The 24,735-nt window shown below is 51.7% G+C and overlaps 1 protein-coding gene across 2 annotated transcripts; it reads right to left on the bottom strand.

The window, feature by feature from the left end:
• Positions 1–187: 187 nt before the first annotated feature.
• Positions 188–16,047, bottom strand: SPI1 (Spi-1 proto-oncogene). Of its 2 annotated transcripts, none has more exons than XM_082627425.1 (5): positions 15,853–16,047; positions 13,427–13,526; positions 2,227–2,414; positions 1,275–1,437; positions 188–901 (listed from the first exon to the last, which is right to left on the bottom strand). In XM_082627425.1, the coding sequence occupies exons 1-5, from the start codon at positions 15,895–15,897 to the stop codon at positions 582–584; spliced, it is 816 nt and encodes a 271-aa protein (XP_082483551.1). In that variant the 5' UTR covers positions 15,898–16,047; the 3' UTR covers positions 188–581. The 2 variants fall into 2 exon arrangements, with proteins under 2 accessions (XP_082483551.1, XP_082483552.1); XM_082627426.1 differs by having other exon boundaries at positions 13,427–13,523.
• Between the last annotated feature and the right edge of the window lie 8,688 nt (positions 16,048–24,735).

Here is a 24,735-nt window from a genome sequence, read left to right as displayed (position 1 = left end):
GGCTCTGACTCCTAGTCAGGCACAGAAGTGTCATCTGTTCTCACGTCCCCAGCAACCAGCATGGGGTAGGATCCTTGGTAAATGCCCGATGGACAGATGAGAAAAAGAGAGATCAGATGGGGGGGTGGGGGGGCAGACAAGGTGCACAAAAAAATTTTAAAAGAGACTCTCTGGGCCGCCAGAGGACTCACTGAGAATAACTTTAATAACTGATATTCCTGAGGAAGCTGATGGGGGAGAGGTGTGGGGAGAAAGGGATGCTTAAAGAGGAAGGTTCAATTTACACAAATATGATGACTTCGAACTCCCAAGGAAGCACCACTGGTACTGAGAAGCTGACCCTTAATGGGGCCAGACGCTCAGGTGGCCTTCTGGAGCCGGGGCTGGAGTCCTGGTGGGAGGCGAAGCAGAGGTGTGGGCGGGGGCTTGGAGGAGGAGGGGGTGGGCGGGGAGGCGAGGCCTGGCCCGCCCCAGTCCTGCCCCTGGCCCCTGGGAGCTTCCCCCCTGTGTCCGGCCGGGCGGGGGGGTTAATGCTATGGCCAGAGGGGAGGCCTGGCGGCCCGGCGGGCTCGGGCCTGGGCTCAGTGGGGCGGGTGGCGCCGCTCAGCCAGGCCCCCGCGGCCCAGCACCTCCCCACTGAACTGGTAGGTGAGCTTCTTCTTGACTTTCTTGACCTCGCCCGTCTTGCCGTAGTTGCGAAGCGCGCGGGCCATCTTCTGGTAGGTCATCTTCTTGCGGTTGCCCTTCTGGATGCCCCAGCGGTGCGCCAGCGCCTCCTTGTGCTTGGACGAGAACTGGAAGGTGCCCTTGTCCTTGTCCACCCACCAGATGCTGTCCTTCATGTCGCCACTGCGCAGCAGGTCCAGCAGGAACTGGTACAGGCGGATCTTCTTCTTGCTGCCTGCGGCCGGAGGTGGTCAGTGCCCACGCGGGGACCCAGTCCGCCTCCCCCTGACGTGGGACCCCCGGGGTGGTCGCTGGGGAAAGGTCGCCAGCGAGCATGCGCACACCCACTGCCACGCTCGGCCTCGGCACACGTGCTCAGACACATGCGCGGGGACAGACAGTCCCAGGCGCCCTCACGAAACACACGTGAAGACACATGTCGTCAAACACTCATGCACTCACACACACACACACCCATACACACGCACTCAGCTCTGTGGTTTGACTGCCGAGTCCCTCGGCCTTGGCCGCGGGGGGTACGGGACGCAAGGACGGACCGGGTCACGGCTGGGCCCAGGCTGGGTCGGGGGTGGGACGGGGCCCCCTACCTGTCTCCCCGTGCAGGAGGCCAGGCCCTGGCTCCAGGCCGTCGGCCTCCCCATCAGACACCTCCAGTGGGGGGCTCTGCCGCTCGCCCTCCTCCTCATCCGAGCTGGGCTGAGCTGGGGACAGGGAGGGGTACGGGAGGCACATCCGGGGCAGGTAGGAGACCTGGGGAGGTGGCGGAAGGAGGATTGAGGTCACGGAGGGGCAAAGTTCAAAGCTCAGGGCTGCCAGGTCAGGGTCGGCTGCGTGAGAGAGGAGGGGGTGCTGGTGCGGGGCAGAGGGATTTGGGAGAAGGCTGGGCACCCTGCAGGTCAGGCAGGGTCACCCCACACAGGGGGCAGGTTACGGGGACAAGGGGCCCCTGAATTCCCACCCGTCTCCCTGGTTCGGGGCGGCGTGGCCCAGGGAAGGAAGCGCACGGACCGGCAGCAGCCCTGGGGGGACGAGGCGCTAGAGAGTCAGGCCTGGAGCGAACGGGGTTGGGTAAGCGAGTGGCAAGGGCGCCAAGAGGCGGTGGAGGTCCGTGAGGGCCATGAAGGTCAGTGGAAGTCACTGACTGGGGTTCGGGTCGCTGGGGAGGAGGAGGGGCCGTAGAGGTCAGTGGAGGTCAGGGCGCAGGGACTTGGGTGCCGGATTCGTGAGGGGGTCAGCAAATGGGGGGTCGGGAGGGCCCAGGGCCGGGCCTTCAGGCTCGGGAGGATCAGCGGGGACGCGGGGATGATCTGGGCTCTGTCCGTGGTGGGGCGAGAGGAGATAAGGGGTGTGAGGTCACGGGGTCAGTCGGGGGGTCAGGAGGCGGCCGTTGAGGCTCTGGCCGCCGTTGGCGCTGTGAGGCAGGAAGCCGAGTTGAGTAAGAGCCCGCGTCAGCTTCCTGCGAAGCGCCGGCCTCACCGCAGGCCGCGGGCTGGGCCAGGCCGGGCCAGGCCGGGCCAGGCTGGGCGGCCCCGCACGCACCTGGTGGCCAAGGCTGGCGTGGGTGGGCGCCATGGGTGTGTCGAGCACGTGCATCTGCTCCAGCTCCATGTGGCGGTAGAGCTGCTGCAGCTGTGGGGCCTGCACGCTCTGCAGCTCCGTGAAGTGGTTCTCGGGGAAGCTCTCGAACTCGCTGTGCATGTGGTGTGGGTGGAAGTCCCAGTAATGGTCTGGGGGGCAGGGCAGGAAAGGCTTATGCTCATTAAAGAATAATAATGCCAGGCTGTGTCACCATATAATAATCACCACGGACCAGGCTGGACTGCAAGTTGACATTAATCATCTCACCCCCCACCCTGTTGTTTTCCGACCCCCATTCTATAGATGAGGAGACTGAGGCTTGGAGGAGCTACATAGCACGCCTGCAGTCAAAGGCCTCATCAGTGGCAGAGCTGGGACCCAGGTCCGAGGCAAAGGCTTTGTTCTCAACAACCGTTCTACCCTGCCACGCGTGCGATCGCAAGGACGCAGGCTTTTGAGCCAAAGAGTCCGAATCCTGGCTCTGCCATTTACTTTGTGTGTGACCTCAGACACGTGCACGGACCCCTCTGGCCTCCGTTGACTCACCTATAAAGTGGGGATAATAGTTACTGGGAGAATACAAATGAGTTCACAGTTGTAAAGCCTCCTATAGCCCCCGAGTCGGCCCTTGGGGAATGTTGAGCCCCCTCTCCTCCCCTTAAGACGCAGCAGCGGTCCCCTTAAGACGCAGCAGCGGTCCCTGAGCTGACTGGCTGCCCACCGTCACAGCTCACAGCCCTGTCACATGGCCAAGGTGTGACTGCAAAGTCACAGGGCTGACATTCCTCACACGCCAGAGCTTGTCTGGGCTCCCGGTGCTGCCCCTCAAGGCCATGTCCTTGGGCAGCTCCACCTGTGGTCCAGCAAATTTGCCGGGACCCGAGGCTTTCCCAGAAACTCCCTGGTGGGTGCTTTCAGAGTCTGTGGTAGGGTGGCTTTGAGTTTGGGGAATAGCTACGTGCCACTGGGAGCCCTGCCTGGGACTGGAGCCGGCCTTCAACACGGTTTCTCTGGGCACCATTTCCAGGAACAAAAACTGCCACATGTCTGAGGACTTCCTGGGGTCCAAAAGAAGATGTGGTGATAAAGTGACAAGAGGGATTTTCTCGTGTGACCAAAGAGGGAGTGTACAGGGTGCTAAGCCAGGTTGGTGTCTCCACCAACCTGGCCCCGTAGGGGGACCATCACCAGCCTGGTGTGCGTTTGTGTGTGTGTGTGTGTGTGTGTCTCCCTCTTTCTGTTTCCTTCTCACAAACACATACTCACTCACACATCCCTAAGAAATGGCATGTGTTGTTCTGGCTCTGCACTGGTTATCAGAAGACTCACTTTCGAATCCTGCTCTGTGGTGGCTTTGCTGTGTGACCCTGGACAAGACATTTTATCTCCCTGAGCCTCTGATTCCCCACTGCAAAAGTCAGGGACCCAACTGAGTGGTTACTGAGGTCCAGTCCACGTGTGGAATCATTTGAACCCACAATCCAGGCTCCTACCTCTGTGAAGCCGCATGGCATAGGAGAGAGAAAGTACAGGATTTGGCCAGAGCTGGGTTCGAATCCTGGCTCTGCCACTTAGCCCTGAGCGACACCCGGCAGGTCATTCTACTTCTCTATGCCTGTTGCCTCAGTTGTGAGATGGAGCTAATAATTACACCCATCTCATAGGTTTGCTGTGAGGATTAAATGAGCTAATGCCCGCAAAGCACTTAGAACAGAACATGACACAAAAGAAGACTCAGTAAAACATTAACTATCATCATCATTATAGTAATTAGTATTGTTAATGTTTAATGCTCTCTTCAGAGAGCCTAAATCAGCACTTGAGCAAAGAGCAGATGCTTTAATATGTGTTAGTTCCTCATCTTCCCTTGCTCCCTGCCACCTTAGTCTGTGGCCCAGAGAAATAGTTTGAGGGCCCTGGCTGTCACTTTCTCCCAGAAGCTGGAGTTGGGGGCCCAGCGTTGCACCGAGGGCAGGGACTGGTTTTGTTCGCCTCTGTGTTCCCAGTGCCTAGATGCAGTAGGCACTGAACAAACATTTCTGGAATGAATGAATGAATGAGTAAATCCTATCCTCTTAAGAACTCTGACTCTCCTTCAGAAAATTATCCAAATCTGAAGGGAAAGCAAAACACAGCAACATTGAATTTGTACTTTCATCTTGCCGTGAATTAACAAGACCCAGAAATTCTCCACTTGCTTTGGCAGAGTTGGCTTTGTCTTTTAGCGAGGGCCTCTTTGGGGGCCTGGGATTTGGTGAGTGGAACCAGGTTCCTCTTTAGCTGTAGAACTGCCCTCTGGCCCCACTCCTGGCCCTTCCCATTTTTGCCTTCTCCTGCCCGGGCTGAAGTGTCCAGATCGTTATAGAATGCCATATCCTGCCCACCAACCCCACACGCTCACACCTACTCCAGTTCTGGGTTGGGGAGCCCCTGTGTTCTGTCTTTCTCTCCTGCTCCCCACCTCTGTTCTAGCTCCTCATGAGACCCACGGGCTCACTCTGGTGGGCCCAGCCTGAGGCCAGCACTTTCCATAGCAGGTCTCAGTACACCCTCATTAGAGTCACTTTGGGGGCTGGAAAAGCCCCAGCCCACTGGAGACCCACGGAATCATCAACACCAACAGGAGACCTGGGAATCTGGCCTTTAAGAAGATTCTAAGGAGGTTCCTTGGCTCACTGAGGCTCTGGAACCCTGCCCCAGGGTCCCCTGAAAGCTGCAACAGAGACTCTTGGGCTACAATTAAGGTTTCAAAAAGCCCAACGGAAACCTTGCCTCTACCCTTGATTTGAGGGCTCAGGCATTTGTGTAATAAATGCTGTTTGGTAGGCAGAGACATTCCAAGGATGGGGCCCTCTGAAGGAACACAATGCCAGGAGTCCATCCTAATGCAAAGGTTAGCACTCCTGGGCTCTTTGGACCTCATTTCTGGATGACTGTTCATGAATGCATTGCTTTATCCCTTTCTGTCACTTCAAGAGGTCACTCAGACTATCCTGCAACTTATGCCCCTTTAGCTTGACTCTGCTTCTGAAAAGAATAGAGTGTCCTTTGCATATCTGGAGCTAGCTCTGGACCCTCCCTTCTACAGCCTGTTAGGTACCCAACGCATACTAGGCCTCAATCAATATTTGATTAAGTGACCAATAAATGTTAACTTTTAATGTGTTTTTTATGTACCAGGTACTATGCTAAGTACTTAATCCACATTATCTCATTTAATCCTCACCTTAGCTCTGACAAGGTGGCCACTATAGTATGATCTTCCTTTTGCATATGAGGAAACTATGACTCAAAGACATTAAGTCCCTTGTCCACAGACAGTCATTGGTAGAGTCAGGATCCAAACCCACCTATGTATGACTCCAGGGACTAAACTCTTACCACTATGCCATACCACTTCTGAGGAAAAAGACTGCTAATGAAAGCTTTAAGTAAGGCCCATGGTGACAGAGAGAATTTACAGGCTGCTCTTATCCATCTGTCTGTCTACCATCATTTACCCCTCATTCATTTTTCATCATCCATTCATCATCCAACATCATCCACCCATCATCCATCCATCCACCCATCCATCCATCCATCCACCCATCCATCATCCAACCATAATCCACCCATCATCCACCCATTCATCATCCAGCATTTAATCCATCCATTATCCATCCATCCATCCTTCCATCCATCATTGAACCTTCATTCATCCAGCCAACAATTACCCATTTACCAAAATCTTTCACTTCCTCCCTCTAAACCAGCTCCCAATCTGGGACCAAAGTCCTGCCCACACATTCCTATTCTAACTCAGTTTTTTGGTGTCACTAATACCTGCATGTCACTAGGACAAAAATAAAATGATATTTAAAACAATCCCCCACCCCCACCCCACACACAGAATTCAAGCCTTAAGTGTCATTCAGTTGACCTTTTCTCCTCAGAGCAGAAACCCCAGCCTGAAGCCAGGGCTCACCCCAGGGAGGGAGAAGTAAGATCAAGATAAGAGAAGGAAGATGAGGAATTAAGAAAGCAAGAGATGAGAAGAAAACCTTCACAGGAAATCACAGACTGGTGGATGAGGGCTCCTTAAGCCCAGCCCTCCTGCAAATTGTTCAGATATGGAAACTGAGGGCCAGAGAGCAGAGAGTTCTGGGTCTCATGTTCCTTGTTACTTTCTACATCGTGTCCTAACTATTAAGGCTTTAGTTATTTCCCTTGTTACAAAGATATAGGACCTGTGTTTTATTCACTCTACAGCACCTAGCAATGTGTCTGGCATGTAAAAGATGCTTAGCATATGTTTATTAGATGTATAAGTCAGTGGGAGATGCATGGAGGGTTTGGTAGGGGGAAGGAAGAACACTTGGAAAGGTGAATGAATGGATGATTAGATGAATATGTGAATGAATTGGTGGATGGTCTATTGTATGAAAAGATGAATAAGTGTTTGGAAAGATAGAAGGACGAGAGAAGGGTCATACTTTGGAACTCCATTTCCTTCAACAATTCCACTGCAAATAGCAAATCCTATCACACCCATTAGGATGGCTACTATCAAAAAACAGAACAAGGACCTACTGTATAGTGCAGAGAATTATATTCAATATCTTGTAATAACCTATAATGGAAAATAATCTGAAAAAGAATATATATAACTCAGTGAATCACTTTGCTGTACACCTGAAACCAACACAACATTGTAAATTAGCTATACTTCAACTTAAAAAATGGTGAAAAAAACAGAAAATAACAAGTGTTGGCAAGGATGTGGAGAAATGGAATCCCTGTGCAGTGTTGGTAGGAATGTAAAATGGTGCAGCCACTATGGAAAACAGTATGGTGGGTCCTCAAAAAATTAAAAATAGAATTACCTTATAATCCAGCTTTTCCACTTCTGGGTATATATCCCAAAAGACCTGAAAGCAGGATCTCAAAAAGATATTTTTATACCCATGTTCACAGCAGCATTATTCACAATAGCCAAAAGGTAGAAGCAGGTCCCGTGTCCATCAACAGATGGATGGATAAACAAAATGTGGTATAAACATACGATGGCTTTTAAAGCTTTAAAAAGGAAGGAAATTCTGACCTATGCTGCAACATCGATGAACCTTGAGGATATTATATGCTGAGTAAAATAAGCCAGTCACAAAAAGAGAAATACTGCATGATTCCATGAATATGAGGTAGTTACCATAGTCAAGTTCATAGAAACAGAAAGTAGAATGGTGGTTGCCAGGGTCTGAGGGGAGGGGGCAATGGGGAGTTATTGTCTAATTGGTACAGAGTGTCCGTTTTGCAAGATGAAAAGAGTTCTGGAGATGGATGGTGGTGACCGTTGCACAACAACGTGAATGTTTTTAACGCCACTAAACTGTACGTTTGAAAATGGTTAAGATAGTAAATTTTATGTTATGTGCATTTTATCACAGTTTAAAAATAATAATAATAAAGAGCAAATTCTGTGAGCCCTACCTTCAGAATCTATCCTAAATCTGTCTGCTCCTTTCTTTTTTTCCTTTTCTTTTATTTTGGCCACGCTGTGCGGCTTGTGGGATTTTAGTTCCCCGACCAGGGGTCGAACCTGGGCTCTCAGCAGCGAGAGCACAGAGTCCTAACCACTGGACCTCCAGGGAAGTCCCTGTCTGCTCCTTTCTGTCTCTCTGGCCACCACCCTTGTCCAGGCCACCGTCCTCTCTCGCCTGGATTATTCCAGTGGTTTTCTACTGTGCTTTCCCCTCATTCCTACTCTTGTCTCCTCTCCATCTACTCTCCACACAGCAGCCAGAGTGATCTTTTTAAAAGCTTATTCAGTGGAACCACTAGGTATTGGGAGAAGATACTGAAAACTTCCAGAGAGACAAAACCAAACCAAATAGAAAAAAAAAAAACACAAAAAACACACCAAAAATGGTTACATTCAAAAAGAGGACATAGTATGACATCAGATTTCCTAAGAAAAACTCTAGTAACCAGAAGACAGTAGAGAAATGCTTTCAATTTCAGTGAGAAAAAAAATGATTTTCAACTTAGATTTCTGTACACAGCCAAACTACTGTTGATCAAGTGAGAGCATAAAGACAACAGGTAAAACAAACAACAAGAACAAAACCTTACCTCCCATACATCCCTCCTTAGGCGAGTATAATGAGAAGAGTAATAAATCCTTATATAGTGTTCACTGTTCTAAGCATTTTAACCGTAGTAACTCATTCCATCCTTACAGCAATCCTGTGAAGTAGGTATCATTAAGAAGAAGTTGAAGGACTTCCCTGGTGGCGCAGTGGTTAAGAATCCGCCTGCCAATGCAGGGAGCATGGGTTCGAGCCCTGGTCCGAGAAGATCCCACGTGCCGCGGAGCAACTAAGCCTGTGTGCCACAACTACTGAGCCTGTGCTCTAGAGCCCGTGAGCCACAACAACTGAGTCCGCGTGCCACAACTACTGAAGCCTGTGCGCCTAGAGCCGGAGGTCTGCAACAAGAGAAGCCACCGCAATGAGAAGAAGCCCACGCACCATGACAGAGAGTAGCCCCGCTCTCTGCAACTAGAGAAAGCCCGCGCGCAGCAATGAAGACCCAACGCAGCCAAAAATAAATAAATAAATTTATAAAAAGAAAGAAGAAGTTGAGGCACAGAGGGGTGAGATGTCTTGCCTGAGGTCACCCCACCCAGTAGTGAGGAATTGGGGTGTGGCTCCCAGCAGCCTGGTTGCAGTGTGAGGGCTCCATCTCCCTGCCACACTGACCCTCAGAAACACGGCAATGAGAAAGTACAGGTAATCAAAGTACGCCATGTGGCTCAGCTGTGAGTAATATTCACATGGTCCTAATAACGGAAAATTCAGATACTGATTTAACAAAAGTTAGAATACAGAGGAAGATAAACACTGTATGATCTCACTTATAGGTGGAACCTAAAAAAAGCTAAATTCAGAAAAAGAGATCAGATTTGTGGTTGCCAGAAGTAGTGGTGGGGAGAGGGACAGGGGAAATTGGGTGATGGTGGTCTAAGGTACAAACTTCCAAGTGTAAGATAAATAAGTCCTGGGGATGTTATGTACACGATGACTATAGTTAAAACTGCTGTGTGGCAACTTCGAAAGTCAAGAGAGTTTCGCCTGAAAGTGCTCATCACAAGGGGAAAAAATTCTTTTGTAACTCTATGAGGTGATGGATGTTAACTAAACTTATGTGGTAATCATTTCACAACGTACATGTGTGTGAGATCATTATGCTGCCACACCTTAAACTTATACACTTATGTTGTATGCCCATTACAGCAATAAAATGAAAAAGAAGGGAAAAAGTTACTATAAGTATCTCGGTATATGTGGAGAACTGTGTGTGAGTGTGTGTGTGTGTTATAAATACCTAGAAAGTCAAGTTCTCATCTTTCATAGTACAAGTGAATAGATGCCTCAAAGTAAAAAATCAGGCTAGATTCATCTCCACCTAGCATATAGAAAGTACTCAATAAATGTTTGTGAATAAATAAATAAATGCTGTTCTAAGTCTCTATTTCAAATCTTCATATATACACTTACATAGCCCTGTAATAGAGAGACTGGAGAAATAGCTCTTATCTATCTCTGGTTGCTCTGTATGCCATGGAGGAATGATTATGATAAGTTTATGTAAAAAGTAGCAGATTGCAGAACAGCATGATACTACAGTCCATTTTTGAATGGACAAATGCACATGCGGACGTATACACTTACAAACATACAGGATTACACATGTCAAATAAAATATCTGCAAGGATAGACCAAGGTGCTGTCAGAGAAGAGTAAGAATAGGAAGCGGGTAATATTTCACTTGATATGCTGTTGTATTTTAAAATTGTTTGCAATGGGTATTTCTTGTTTTAATAATTAAAATTAAACACTTACAATTTATTTAGATCTTCACCACACACACACACACACACACACACACACACACACACACACACAAAGGTTATTCAGATCATGTCATTTCCCTGCTCAGAACCCTCCAATGGCTTCCCATTACATGCAGGATAAAACCCAAACTTCTGCCACGGCCATCACGCCCTGCGTGATCTGCCCCTTGCAGACCCCTCTGGCTTCATTTTGTTTCTGCCCCCCTGTGCTCACCGGCCACTCTGGTCCTCGGGGGAGGTCCTTCCTGCTCTTGCACTTGCTGTTCTCTCTCCCTAGAACACCTGTCCCTACCTGCCTTGACATTCATGTTCCTTCCCTGCACTCAGATTTCCACTCAACTGCCACCTCCTCAGAGGCCTTCCTTGACCACCGAATTAAGGTGTCCCCCACCTAGACACTCCGAATCACGTTACTCTACTTTCCATAGGACTTATTAGTACGTGTCTGTTAGTTTGATTTTTCACTGTCTCTCTCCCTCACTGGACTGTAAGCTCTACAAGAGCCATGGCCTTGCCTGGCCTGTTCATCATGGAACCTCCAGTGCCTAGAGCAGTTTCTGGCACATGGCATATAATCGGAGGTTATTTGGTGGATGGACAAATGAGGGGATGAGTGGACAAGTGGGTTGGACAATAAGTGTTGGAAGGATGGGTGGGTGGCTGGTGGATGGGAGGGGAGTGGATGGGTGGATGAGTGGGTGCCTGGCTGGCTGTCATCTGGGCCGTTGGAAAATGACCCACTTGATCTGTCACAGAACCTTCTGTGCTTCTCTACTCTCTCAGCTGCTTCATCCCTCCTGCCTGGGGGGATTCAGTAAAGCTAACATACTATGTCCTGAAGGTTTACTGGGCCTTGTACTCAGTATATTACCTCATATATTACATGTGTTAACCTCATTTAATCATTGCAACTCTGTGGAGTGTTTTCACGCCCTCAGTTTTATAGATGAAGCAACAGGGGCTCAGAGGAGTTAAGTCACTTGCTCCAAGATTACACACTAGTGAGTGATGGAGCCAGGACTAGACCCAGGTCTGGCCCCAGTGCCTTTTCACTAAGCCTCACCACCTAAAACTACAGATGCAGAGGACACGCAGGAACAGGTGGAAGAATGTGCGGGTGTCTCTACTCTTGAGTCTTCAGAGAACACCTTCCAGCAGATATTAAGAAGGGACAGAACGGATGGCCCGGTGGGCCGTGATGGCAGGGGTGTGACGGGGAGGCAGGGGCTGGTGAATAGGGACCAGAATACCTGGGGACGCTGGAGGAGTCTATGAAGGGTTTGGGTCTGAAGGACCCAAATGGGGAGCTCACACATCCAATTAGGAGTCATTCCTAGAGCCCCACCCCAGATCTAAGGGATCTGCCTGATCACTGAGCCAGGAAAGCACTGGCTTTCTCTAAAGTGCTCACTCCATCAGCCCACCCCAGGCCTAGCTGGTTTCTAGATATATAAACCCATAGCACACCCATATCACAGGAGGAGAAAATGAGGCTTCAATAGACCCAAAAGAAATGCACCCAAACCCAGTGAAACCGAGAAGGGGTCAGGCCAGAGGAGAAAGGATCCCTAATGCTGGAAGGGGTCAGAAGTAGCCCTGAGCTTGCTGGGACCCGAGCTGTCCTGTTGCCTGAAGCCACCAGGGGGCGCCAGTCCTCAAGCAGGGACTTTTTCTGGTCCCGAACTGCTTGGTGGAAGGGTGTGCGTGCAGGTCTCTGGATCAAGGAGACCCAGCCCTTGACCCTGGTAGGGGGAGGATCTGGGGATAGAGTTGGATGAGGGACACTCTCTAAATTGTCTGGATTTTCCACAGAGAGGATGCATTTCTTGTAGAATTATAAACAAGCTTAAACGGATGAGAAAAAGCGTATTTTTAAAGACTTTCTAGCCCTAGAGCTCTGAAAGAAGCCTGTGTGTTCCCATATATGACCTTGAAGTTCATCCACCACCTACTCCCAAGACACGGCTTCCAGGTATAGTCTTTAGCGTAGTTGTCAGGTGTGAGTTCCAGTTGAAACTGTTGGCAAGGTTTGACATCTGGATGTGAGGGCCCTAAATAAAGACTCACCACAAATGGCAACTCTGGGTGTGGCCGTCAGGTTTAAACTGCCATAGATGTGCCAGCAGAATGGAGGTGTGAATGGCTCCCAGGTGTGGCCCTCAGGTGTGAAACCTTCTTCAGCTGTGGCACATAGCATGCCTGTCCCTCTGGGACTGCAGAAACCCCAGTGTCTGGCCTGCCCAGGTCTCAGACCCCTCGAAGAATCCTCCAGTGAAGACCCGTTAACGGGGCCACCTGGTCTTTGGTTCAGAGATGTCCCATCACTATATCAAGATCCACCTCAGGTAACCTCTCTTATCTCCCTGCCCAGGTCCCAGGCATTGAAGGCCTCTCTCTCCTCCCCTGAATTTGCTTCAGGATCAAGGCTGGGCCTTTTTGGGGGAGCACAGTTAGGTCCAGATGGAAAACGCCCCTGGCCCAGGCCCCATCCTCGCCCCCACCCTGAACAGACTGGGGGCTTCAGCCCCTACTGAACGAGGGTGTCCTCAGAGCCTTTCCTTTGGCTCAGCAGCTCTCACATAGGAGGGGTTCTGCCCCCCAGGGGACACTTGGCAATCCCGGAGACATTTTTGGTTGTCATGATTGGCAGTACTGCTGGCATCTAGCGGGTAGAAGCCAGGGATGCTGCCAGATATCCTACAATGCACAAGACAGGCCTCACAACATAGAATTATCCAGCCCAAATGTCAATAGACAAATTCTGCTAGCCACACACAGCAGGCAGCGGGGCTGCCCCAGCAAGGAGATGGGGGGGAGTGTGTGTGTGTGAGACAAGAACGGAGAGGAAGATGGGGAATTGGGGGAGGGGAAGGTGAAAAAGCACTGGACCTGGAGCAGACTGACAGAGCTGGATCCCACTGACCGGCTGTGCCACCTTGTACAAGTCCTGTAGCCGCTTAGCTTGTTTCCTCGTGTAGAAAAAGGCCAAAAGGGTTGGACAAGAAGATAAATGTGGAAGAAGCTAACCCGTGCCCAGATACACCAAGGATGCTCCATAAATGCAGGCTGGGGGTGTGGGGTGTTGAGAAGCAGGAGTGTGGGGGGTCAGGATAGTGAATTCACATCCCCAAGAGCTAACTGGATCTGATTCTCAGAGTTCCAAAGCAGCCCTGGGAACGAGGCTTCTTTCCCTTCTCCCTGGAACCCAGGCATGCTCGGGCACGCAGGCCAGGCTGGGGAAGTGGGGCTGGGCCGGGGCCCGGTACTCACCGCTGTGGCTCTCTCCATCACTGCTGAGATAGGGGTAATATTCGTGCGTTTGGCGTTGGTAGAGATCCGTGTCATAGGGAACTAGATCTTCCGATGGCTGCTGAGAGACGAAGGTGTCAGGGCTGGGAATGTGGCCGGGAGACCGTCTGTATCAGGCTTACAGCCCTCTCTCTGCTTGGAACTGGGAGAGGCCACAGAGAGTGGAAGAGGAGGACCCAGGGGAGCAAGAGCCTTGGCTCCTGCAGAAAGGGGGTGACAGGGACCCTGGAGGTCAGAGGTCAAAAGAGGACCAGGTCTGAGAGGGCAGCCCAGCTGCTCCCCGTCACCTCACACTCATACTCACGTTCCAGCGTGTGCCCAGATCCCAGCCTCACACACGCACCCTCTCACGGTCACACTGATATGCCTACACCCCCCAAATACATACATACTCCCCGTGACACACTTCTACCCACACTCCCACATGCGAACTCTCACCCCCTCGTCCACTCACAGCCCTAACACTCGCTCTCGGGGGCACTCACACTTACACACGCTTGTTGTCACACACACACACACCATTATGCACCCACCTGCAGGCATACGCAGGGTCACTGGGATTAATGCACATATTCACCCACTTGCCTGCAAGTGCATTAACCCACACACTCATACCCACGCCCTTCCTCGGTCACTCACACTCCACCTACACACTCACCCCATGGCACACACGCTTGTCCTGTTACAGCCCCGCCCTGACACCCACTCTCTCTCTTAGCCGGTGCCCAGGGCCACCACCATGACCAGTGGCCGTTCACACTGATGGATTTTACAGGACTCACCCAGGCAGGGGCAGGTTTGGGGGCCTCTCCCTCCTCCCCCCTCCTCCCGACACCCTCCGTGGGATGCTCCCTGGTCTTCCTCCCCACCACCCGCCCCACTGGCACAGGGAATGCACACTCGGAGGCTTCCCAGCAGTCATCAGGCCTTTCCTCCCCCGCACAGTGTGTGCCCGAGGATTGCACAACAGTAACTCTGGCCCTCAGGGCTTGGTTCGGCAACCAGGGCTGCCTTGGTAGCCCACCCTCCAAGGACCCACTCCGAGTAGCCCCTGGGCTGGGGCGAGGTGTGGGAGCCCAAGGGGATGTGCCTCCTGCCCCGCTCTAGCTGGAGTTCAGGGATTCAGAGGTCAAGGGTCAGAGACAGGGTGGCCGAACCCCAGGGCCTATGGCTTTCTGGAGGCAGGGCTGGCTCTCCTCGGGACCACCTCTGTCACCACTGCCAGCCTCCAGGTCAGGGGAGGGTGGGCCAGGGCCAGGTGCCGACGGGCTGGCTGGTTCTGAGTCCGGCCCAGGGAGGAGGCTGGCACTGGGCTTGCAGGCAGCGCAACCCCACAGCGGGATGTCAAGCCTGGGTTGCCTCCCCCAGGCTCTGAGGCCCGGCTGGGGTGGGGCGGGGGGAAGGGAGCTGCCTCCAGGCCGGGAAAGCTGAGTCAGGTGGGCAGGCCCTGCCAAGCCCTTCCCGTCTCCCCCCAGGGCTCCCCACTCCGGCTGAGTTGGGACAGGGTGGGAAAAGGGAGAGGGGTCCTCTCAGAGGGGCCCGGGCCTGACACCTGCCGAAGGCTGCAACTGTCACTGAGGGCAGCAGCAGAGGGGGTCTGCCCCACGCGGCTGCCCTGCCCTCCCCGGGGTCCCCCGGGACTCCTGCTTCTTCACCTCCAGCCTCAGCCCTGCCCCCACTCCAGGCTCCCCCCTTGACCTCCCCCAGCTCCTACCCCAGCCCCAATCTCAGCCCCGGGATGTCCCCAGCACCAACCCCTGCCCTCTACTCCCTGATCCCCAGCCAGAGCCCACCCCTAACTGCGTGGCTAGTCTCTGCTCCCCTCACTGCTCCGGCCCAGCGCCTGCCCCGACCCCTGCCTCTGCCACTCAGGGCCCAGGGCCCAAGCCCCAGACCCTTGGGTCAACAACCGTGTTCTCTGTGCCAGCTGGCTGGTGGGGACCCAGGCTTAAGGCAGCTTCAGTCTCCAGAAGCACCCAGGCCACCTCTGGCCTCTTGCCGCCCGCCCTCAAGCCCGTACTGTCCTGGGGACTGGCATGCCCCCCACACCAGTCTCCCCATTTCCTCCGCCACCACCTCCCTGCCGCCACCCTCACCATCCTCAGCCCAGAACCCTGCCGTGGAGCTCCGGCCTGCCACCCAAGCCCCATCTATAAATAACCGTTCAGGCCCCACCGATCACAGCTCCACCATGGGCTCAGCCCTCAGCCCGCCAGGGCACGCTCCGAGGAAGCCAATGGCCCCGTTGCTGGGTCTCAGGCCGGGAGCTCCAGGGAGGAAACACCAACTTCCCACTGATAGTGGGAGGGCAGCCGGAGGGCTGGCGGGCAAGCGGGTGGTCGTCCGAGGGCCACAGGTTGGGCTGGTGGAGGAGTCCCAATACTCACAGGGGGGACGAGGGGAAACCCTTCCATTTTGCACGCCTGTAACATCCAGCCGAGCTCCGAGCCGGTCAGGTCCCCTGCCTTGGTGGGGGCCAGTGCGGAGCCCCTGGGGATGGGGCGCCCCGTCGGGGGCTGGACGGACTCAGGGCGGGTACAGGGCTCAGGCCTGCCCCTTGAGCTACAGGAGCCCTGGGTGAGCCCCCTCCCTTGACATTGCAGGGCCAGCGCAAGTTCCTGATTTTATCGAAGGCCTGCCGCTGGGAGATAGTCCCCTTGGGGTGACATCACCACCCCAGCCCGTTTGCATAAATCTCTTGCGCTACAGGAAGTCTCTGGCCGGCTGGGGCAGGTGGTGCTCCAGGGGCTGGCCTGGGAGGCCATGGGGGCCAGGCCCCCTGCCCAGAGGAAGCTGGGACTGTGAGGGGCGGCCTTGAAGGCTAGGGTGGGAGGAAGAGTGGGAGGGAGGAAGGCTGGCTCCACCACCAGAGGCCTTTCCTGCGCCCGGGCCCTGCAGAGGCTCTCCAACCTCTAACCCCTAACCCCACAAATACCTGCTTCTCTTGAGACCCCCACGTGGCCAACAGTCACTTCCTTGGGGTCAGAGCTGTTAAGGGTGGCCTCTTGGGGTCTCTGCTTTCTGGGGTCAGCCTGGCTGGCTGAGGGCTCTGATCCAGCAGAGTGCCAGGCCTGGCTCTTCCTGGGCCCGTAGGACCCCAACCCCTGGGTTCTATCCAGCCTGGGGCTGGGCTCCCAGGCAGGGTCCTCAGCACAGCGTTGCTTTCCCCTTCCCTTCCACCAGAAGGGTTCTTACACCCTCCCCTCCCAGCTTCCTAAGGACCACCGCTTCTTCCAAATCCCTAGGTGCTCTACAACCAGCCCAGATTTCTGTGTCCCCTCGCCTTAACAATGCCTTAATATAAATCTAGTCTTCCTAGTTTACAAACTTTTCCTGTCTGTCCATCCATTCATCTATTTTCCCATCCATTTGTTTATCTGTCTGTTTGTCGATCCATCTATCCACCCACCAAGCCAGTCATACATTTGTCTATCAGTTTATCCAACTGTGCATTCATTCATCCATTTATCTGTTAATCTGTCATCCATCCACCCGTTTGTTTATCTACTTGTCCAAGTAGCCATCTATATGTTCATATATCAGCCCATCCATCTGTTATTCATCCACATTTCCATCTGTTTATCCACTTGATGCTCAGCTATCAATCTGTTCATCCATTGGTCCTTTTCATCCACGTATCCATCCATCCACTCATCCATCTATCCATCCATCCATCCATCCATCCACTTATCCATCCATCCACTCATCCATCCATCCATCCATCCATCCATCCATCCATCCATCCACTTATACATCCATCCACTTATCCATCCATCCATCCATCCATCCATCCATCCATCCATCCATGTATCCTGCCAATATTAATTGAGTTCCAGGCTTTCTGCTGAGTGCTGGGAGAAGAGAAAGATACTGGACAAGGTCCCTGCCTTCAGGGAATTCCTGATCTAGTCTGGAGGGCAGAAGGATGAACGGAGACATTTTTTGATCCATTGATCTCTGGTGAGTCCACTTCTCTTGGGGAAGAACTTTTTGAGCATTCAGTTTCCTCCCCTGTGTAGTCTAACCCTTTGCTTTATATCCCCTTCCCACTAAGACTAGCCAGCCTCCTTCCTCTCAGTGGAATCCCAGACACCCAAGTGTTTCTTTACTTGCAGCAAAGACCAGGGATTCACAGGTCTGGGTTCACCATTAGATCTATTTCACCTACATCTTCACTGATTTTTTGCATCCACACTTGGGACTTTCCAAGGGGTCCACATCACTGGTCCTCAGGACTCCCTAGGTACCTGACCAAGGTTCCTCCCCAAGAGGACGGGAGAGGCGGGCTGACTTGGCATCAGCTCCATCCCTGTCCCCACTTTCCCATCAAGAAGGCCTAGGGACTTCCCTGGTGGCGCAGTGGTTAAGAATCTGCCTGCCAATGCAGGGGACACGGGTTCAAGCCCTGGTCTGGGAAGATCCCACATGCCGCCGAGCAACTAAGCCTGTGCGACACAACTACTGAGCCTGCGCTCTAGAGCCCGCGAGTGACAACTGCTGAGCCCGCACGCCACAAGTACTGAAGCCCACGTGCCACAACTACTGAAGCCCATGAGCCTAGAGCCCGTGCTCCGCAGCAAGAGAAGCCACCGCAATGAGAAGCCCGCACACTGCAACGAAGAGTAGCCCCCACTCGCCACAACCAGAGAAAGCCCTCGTGCAGCAACGAAGACCCAACACAACCAAAAATAAAATAAATTAATTTAAAAAAAAAAAGAAAAAGAAGGCGTAGTCCCAGCTGACTGGCTGTGTGTGGGGATGGCTCTACTGCATGAGAACCAGGTCCTGCTTGATGTGTGCATTCATTCTTTCATTCATTCATTCCTATTTAAGTTTGTTTTGTTTATATGCTTATTTATCTACTTGTTCATTCATTTAATCTTTATTTATTTATTTATTTATTTATTTATTTATTTATTTATTTATGGCTGCATTGGGTCTTCGTTGCTGTGCGCGGGCTCTAGGTGCGTGGGCTTCGGTAGTTGTGACACGCGGGTTCAGTAGTTGTGGTGCACAGGCTCAGTTGCTCCGCGACATGTGGGATCTTCCCGGACCAGGGCTCAAACCCCTGTCCCCTGCATTGGCAGGCGGATTCTTAACCACTGTGCCACCAGGGAAGCCCCTAATCATAACTTTTTATTGAGGGTCTCCCATGTGCTGGCCTGGCACGGACACACAGACATGAAGGAAGCATGCCCTGGGCCTCCAGGAGCTCACAGGCCTGTAGAGAGAACACACATGTGAGCAGACAGCGTGGTCCTTCTGGGAGGCAGGAGCACAAGAGATGCCAGGTGCATTAGCGAACAGTTAATCAGGTCAGGGCCACAGGTAGGAAAGCGTGCAAGGGAGAGAGCATGTCCGGCTGAGGGACCAGCCTGAGCAAAGGCAAGGAGCTGGGAGAGAACAAGGGAACAGTGAGCTGCCCTCCTTGTGGCTGGAAGCAAGACAGGGCGGGAAGGCAAAGAGCCTTGAATACCAAGCCCAGGAGCCTGGTGGGCATCCAGGGGGGACTGTGGAGCCTTTGCTGGTTATAAGCAGGGAGTGTGGTGCTCCCCTCCGTGGACACAGGGAGCAGACCAGGTCGGCTCTGTGTTCCTGAGCCCTAGGTCTCAAGGGGCCTCAGGAGAAGAACGAGATTCCATTGTCCCAAGTCTGGCCAAGCCCAAGGGCCCTGGGTAAGGAAACCCATAAAAGGCCCAGGACCCCAAATCTATGGAAATGGGCAGAACTCGCTCCCACTTTCCCTGCAGCTCCAGCATCCTGTGTCTATTCACACAGCAAGTCCTCCCCATCCTTCCTCCCACTGCCCCTCCTCCCAAAGTGCACCAGAGCCCTCTTCCCAAGATTCGAATTCCTAGGGACCTGATGTTATCCTAAGCCTTTGGAATAGTAGGACCCAGATTCTAAGCAATTCTGAGCAGAGCAGAGAAGGTCTGATAATCCACAACCCCAGGGCTAACAGCTCCTTAAAAAGGGGGGACACCGGGCCTCCCTGGTGGCGCAGTGGTTGAGAGTCCACTTGCCGATGCAGGGGATACGGGTTCGTGCCCCGGTCTGGGAGGATCCCACATGCCGCGGAGCGGCTGGGCCCGTGAGCCATGGCCGCTGAGCCTGTGCGTCCGGAGCCTGTGCTCCGCAACGGGAGAGGCCACAACAGTGAGAGGCCCGCGTACAGCAAAAAAAAAAAAAAAAAAAAAAGGGGGGGACAGGGACTTCCCTGGTGGCACAGTGGTTAAGAAACTGCCTGCCAATGCAGGGGACACGGGTTCGAGCCCTGGTCCGGGAAGATCCCACATGCCGTAGATCAGCTAGGCCTGTGCACCACAACTACTGAGCCTGCGTGCCACAACTCCAGAAGCCCGTGCGCCTAGAGTCCATGCTCTGCACTGCATTGAGAAGTCTGCACAACACAATGAAGAGTAGCCCCTGCTCACCACAACTAGAGAAAACCCGCATGCAGCAACGAAGACCCAACGCAGCCAAAAATAAAACATTTTAAAAATTTTAAAAATTTTTATAAGAGGGGGAAATTATTTTCTGAGTGCCCAGCACTGTGCTGAGTGCTTCCACCCTTGTGATCTCACGTAACCAGGACAACCATCTGTTACACTGAGGCCCAAGAGTTCAGTGACTCACCCAGGGTCACACAACCTGTGAGTGGAGAGCTGGGGCATGAACCTGCTTTCTGGAGCTCTAGGAAGGGCTGGATCCTAGGGCAGGGGAAAGAGGCAGAGGAAGAGAAGCCAAATATGGGGAGAGCAAGGAAGGGCAGAGAGGGGAAAGGCAGCCAGAACTGGAGAGGAAGAGAAAGGAAAATAAAAGGAGAAAGAGAGTAGTAGTAGAGGAGTAGAGAGAAGTGAGGCAATGAAAGAGAGAATGGGGTGGGGGTGGTGGGAGGGGAGGACAAGGGAGGGAGAGAGGAGACAGGACAGCAGGGACTGGGTAGCGACAGGACCTCAGGGGAGCACAGGCCTGGCCTCCTTCTGCAGCAGAGGAAACAGGACCAGAGAGGGTCCTCAACTTGCTGGAGGTCCCCAGGAGCATCAAGTTGGCTTGTGGTTCACATTTCTTGTGGGCAAGAAATTGGTTTCAGACCAAAAATCTTAGGTGCTCCAGGGAATGAGAAGTGAAACAGTTTTTTAAATTACTTTTATTTTTTGAACAGGTAATATATGCACATGGTATGAAATCCAAAAGGTACAAAAAGGGAAACAACTGTCCAGTTCCCTGTTACCTGATTCTTGGGTATTTTTCTAGAGATAGTCTAAGCAGACAAAGGCATAGAGGCAGATATAGTCTTTTTAAAATTTCACCCAGAAAGTAGCATACTAAACACATTGCACTTCACTTTGGTTGTTTTTCCCCCCGAAATCCATCCCATGTCCATGCATATAGAGCTGTCTTGTTCTTTTTAATGACTATATAGTATTCCACTGTTTGGATGGACTGTGATAGTTTAACATCATGAGAGACCGCATTCATACAAAAGACTGCATGAATCACTTATGTACAGTTTAAAAAATAATTATAGGGCTTCCCTGGTGGCACAGTGGTTGAGAGTCTGCCTGCCGATGCAGGGGACACAGGTTCGTGCCCCGGTCCAGGAGGATCCCACATGCCACGGAGCAGCTGGGCCCGTGAGCCATGGCCGCTGAGCCTGCGCGTCCGGAGCCTGTGCTCCGCAGCGGGAGAGGCCACGACAGTGAGAGGCCCGGCCCACGTACCGCAAAAAAAAAAAAAAAAATTATTATTATTATTATTATTATAAAGTGAACACTTATGTAACCACCAACCAGGTCAAAAAATAAAACGTTGCCAGCACTACAGAAGTATCCCCCAAATCCCTTCCCTCTCTCTAGAAGTAACACTATCTTAACTTTTTCATTAATTATGTCCTCATTTTCTTTATAGTTTTCTAACTTATGTAAACACCTCTAACAATATAGTTTAGTTTTTACCTTAACAGATTTTAATCTTTATACAAAGAAAATCATAGTGTAAATATTCTTTTGTATCCCACTTCTTCTTTCTCACTACGTTGTTGCATGTAGCCGCAGTCTGTTTTCATTGCTGTATAGTATTCCATTGTTTAAAAAGTTACTTAACCAGTCTCTTATTGATGGACATTCAGGTTGTTTCCAGTCTTTTGCTATTACAAATAATACTGCAATAGCTAAAATTTGTTAACTTACACATATGCAAGTGTATGTCTAGGATAAATTCCCCAAAGTTGAAATACTGGGTCAAAGAGCAGTGGTTTTATGTTTTTTTTTTTCCCCAGGGACACTAGAGGGGAGTGTCCACTGGAATAGTTGGGGGAAGATTTGAGTTAAAGGTCGTTCGCTGGGCTGGATGGACTGTAGTACTGGCTCCAGGTGGCGGTTCTCATGCTTTCACGTTTGCTTGCTTCTAAAAAACATCCTTCAACAGTAAAGAACAAAATATATTTTTCTGCCTTAAATGAAAACTATGTAGGAGAAAGTCCTACTTCTGCAGAAGTAAATGTTCAAAGGGAAAGAAAGTAAAATGCTATAAATTCTTTCTCTATATTTAATTTTCCAAGTCTAATTTTGACTATTAAGAGAGTGATAGTGAAAAGAAAATCACCACAACCAAATGCAGGCTGAGTCAAAAACCCTTGTGCACCTCCCTGTAGACACTAATAAATAGGATCAGAAGTTACCTAAAATAGAAATAAAAAGTTCTTCAGGGCTTCCCTGGTGGTGCAGTGGTTGAGAGTCCGCCTGCCGATGCAGGGGACACGGGTTCGTGCCCCGGTCTGGGAAGATCCCACATGCTGCGGAGCATCTGGGCCCGTGAGCCATGGCCGTTGAGCCTGCGCGTCCGGAGCCTGTGCTCCGCAACGGGAGAGGCCACAACAGTGAGAGGCCCACATACCGCAAAAAAAAAAAAAAAAAGTTCTTCAATTATAAGTAATATGGAAAATGGCAGATGAACCAGGGGATTGAGATTGACATATATACACTAATATGTATAAAATAGATAACTAATAAGAACCTGCTGTATAAAAAATAAATAAATAAAATTCAAAAAAAGCACAACAACAACAAATACACAGAGGAAAAAAAGAAAAGAAAATGGCATAGCTTTCGGTCTTAACTCATTGGGAAAGAGACCAGATAATTATTTAGGTGCTCTAATGTAGGTGCAGGAAATTTTTTAATTTAAAATTTTTTATTTTTATTTTTTTATTGAAGTATACACAGAATTTTTAAAAATATTTATTTATTTGGCTGAGCCGGGTCACAGAAATTTTTGACTCACCTCTTTTGATGTCAAAGGAGACATATTTTTAAAAATTGAGGTATAAATGGCATATAATACTATATTAGTTTTGTGTACTGCATTTTTAAATTTTTATTTATTTATTTTTGGCTGCATTGGGTCTTCATTGCTGCACTCAGGCTTCCTCTAGTTTCGGCGAGCAGGGACTACTTTTCGTTCCGGTGCACGGGCTTCTCATTGCGGTGGCTTCTCTTGTTGCCGAACACGGGCCCTAGGCGCACGGGCTTCAGTAGTTGTGGCTCGCAGGCTCAGTACTTGTGGCACACAGGCTTAGTTGCTCCGCGGCATGAAGGACCTTCCCGGACCAGGGCTCGAACCCGTGTCCCCCACATTGACAGGCGGATTCTTAACCACTACGCCACCAGGGAAGTTCTGTACGGCATTTGAAACTTTTAAGTAGATAGATAGATAAATATAGAGATACTGTCACGTTGCCCTGGATAAAAGTTGTACCAACTTACCCTCCTACCAGCAGCACATGACAGTGCTGTTCCCCACCCCACTGGACAAGTGGGTGACCATGTAGGGCTGGCCCTGCAGAGTGACAGGGAGGTCAGGCAGGCCTGGGTGGTGGAGCACCAGGTGTCCTTTGCCCCCGCTGGGCTGGGTGGCTGATGGGGTAGGCTGGGTGCTATTTCAGTCACAGACAGGGTAGATGGGCAACAGGAAACATGGGCACTGTGTCCTCGAAGCTTTGGCCACCTGGGAGACATGACCCCTCATCACACAGACCCCTCAACCTCAGCCCAAAGAGCTCTAAAAGGAGGGGACAGCACTCCCCTCACCCCCACTTCCTAGCCACCGGTCCCCATGGGGCTTGATGGGGCGTGTGGGAAAACTCAGGCCTCAGAGCGTGATCTGGGCAAGTTGACCAAAAAGAGCTGAGCCCGTGTACAGAAATGGCCTTCTTGCAACTTCCTCTCACAGTTGAGACACTGGGAGAGGCTCCTTGGGCCTCTCTGAGCTCCTCGAGCTCTGGTCAGAGTGCTGGGCTGGCTCTTTAGTGCATTAGGACATCCAACAAATATTTGCTCAGGGCCTCTACAGGCCAGGTGACAAAACAGGCAAAAATCCCTGTCCTCCTGGGGCTTGTTCTGGAGCAGGGAAGGCAGGGGATATGCAGAGAAGGTGAGAAGGCAGCAAACGCTCTACGAAAGAGGATGACCCAGCTGGGGAAGGGGGCGCCGTGTGCAGAGTGAAGAGGGCAGGAAAGGCAGGCCTCACTGGGGAGGGGACACCTGAACAAACCCTGGGAACAAGTGAAGGAGCCAGCCAAGCAGACACCTGGGAGAAGAGCTCCAGGCAGGGAGACCAGCAAGGGGCCAGTGTGAAAAGAGCCAGTGGTAGGAGGTGAGGGAGGTGAGGGTCTGGTCCGGTAGGGTGCTGGGGGACGTTGCGTGTTGTGTGGAATTTGGTTTTGATTCTGGGAGAACAGGAGCACCACTGCAAAGTTCATTTTCTTATGCAGATCTGAAGTTGGGGCCGTTACCATCCATGTGGTACAGTTGAGGAAACTGAGGATCAGAAGGGGCCCGTGATTCAGCCAATCGAGGGACAGGTGAGGCTTAAACCAGGTTTGCTGGAGACCCCGGGTGGTATCCACCGCAGGCTCTCACCCAGTGCCGCGAGCCAGGACAAGGCAAGGCAAAAGGCCCAGCATTGGCTGAGGTGATGCAGTCAACCAGCATTAACTCGCCCCACCTCCCATGACCCTGTGAATTTACTATCAGTGCCATTTTAATGGCAAGGGTCGTGTGGCTCAGCTGGTGAGGGGGCTGCCCAAGGACACACACAGCTGGCCAGGGGGTGGGAGGTAACTGCCACTCTGAGTGGCCCTGGGACATGGGCTTCCACTGCTGCCTCTATCTCGAGTTTCTCCCATGGGTGTTTCCCTACCTAAAAATTGTCCTTGGCTCTGGCTTGTTCACAGGCTGAAGTCCAAAGCTCTGAGGCCTGTGCTGGAG

This window comes from Mesoplodon mirus, assembly GCF_964341445.2.
Source record: "Mesoplodon mirus genome assembly, chromosome: 7".
Classification (NCBI taxonomy): Eukaryota; Metazoa; Chordata; class Mammalia; order Artiodactyla; family Ziphiidae; genus Mesoplodon; species Mesoplodon mirus.
This window is presented reverse-complemented; position numbering and strand designations above follow the sequence as displayed.

Excerpts from the sequence above, each read along its gene's own strand:
- SPI1 (XM_082627425.1), bottom strand. The coding sequence starts at position 15,897 with ATGTTACAGGCGTGCAAAATGGAAGGGTTTCCCCTCGTCCCCCCT. Across the intron at positions 1,438-2,226 it reads ACGCCAGCCTTGGCCACCAG|GTCTCCTACCTGCCCCGGAT; the intron begins GTGCGTGCGGGG and ends CCACCTCCCCAG. Across the intron at positions 902-1,274 it reads CCTCCTGCACGGGGAGACAG|GCAGCAAGAAGAAGATCCGC; the intron begins GTAGGGGGCCCC and ends CTCCGGCCGCAG.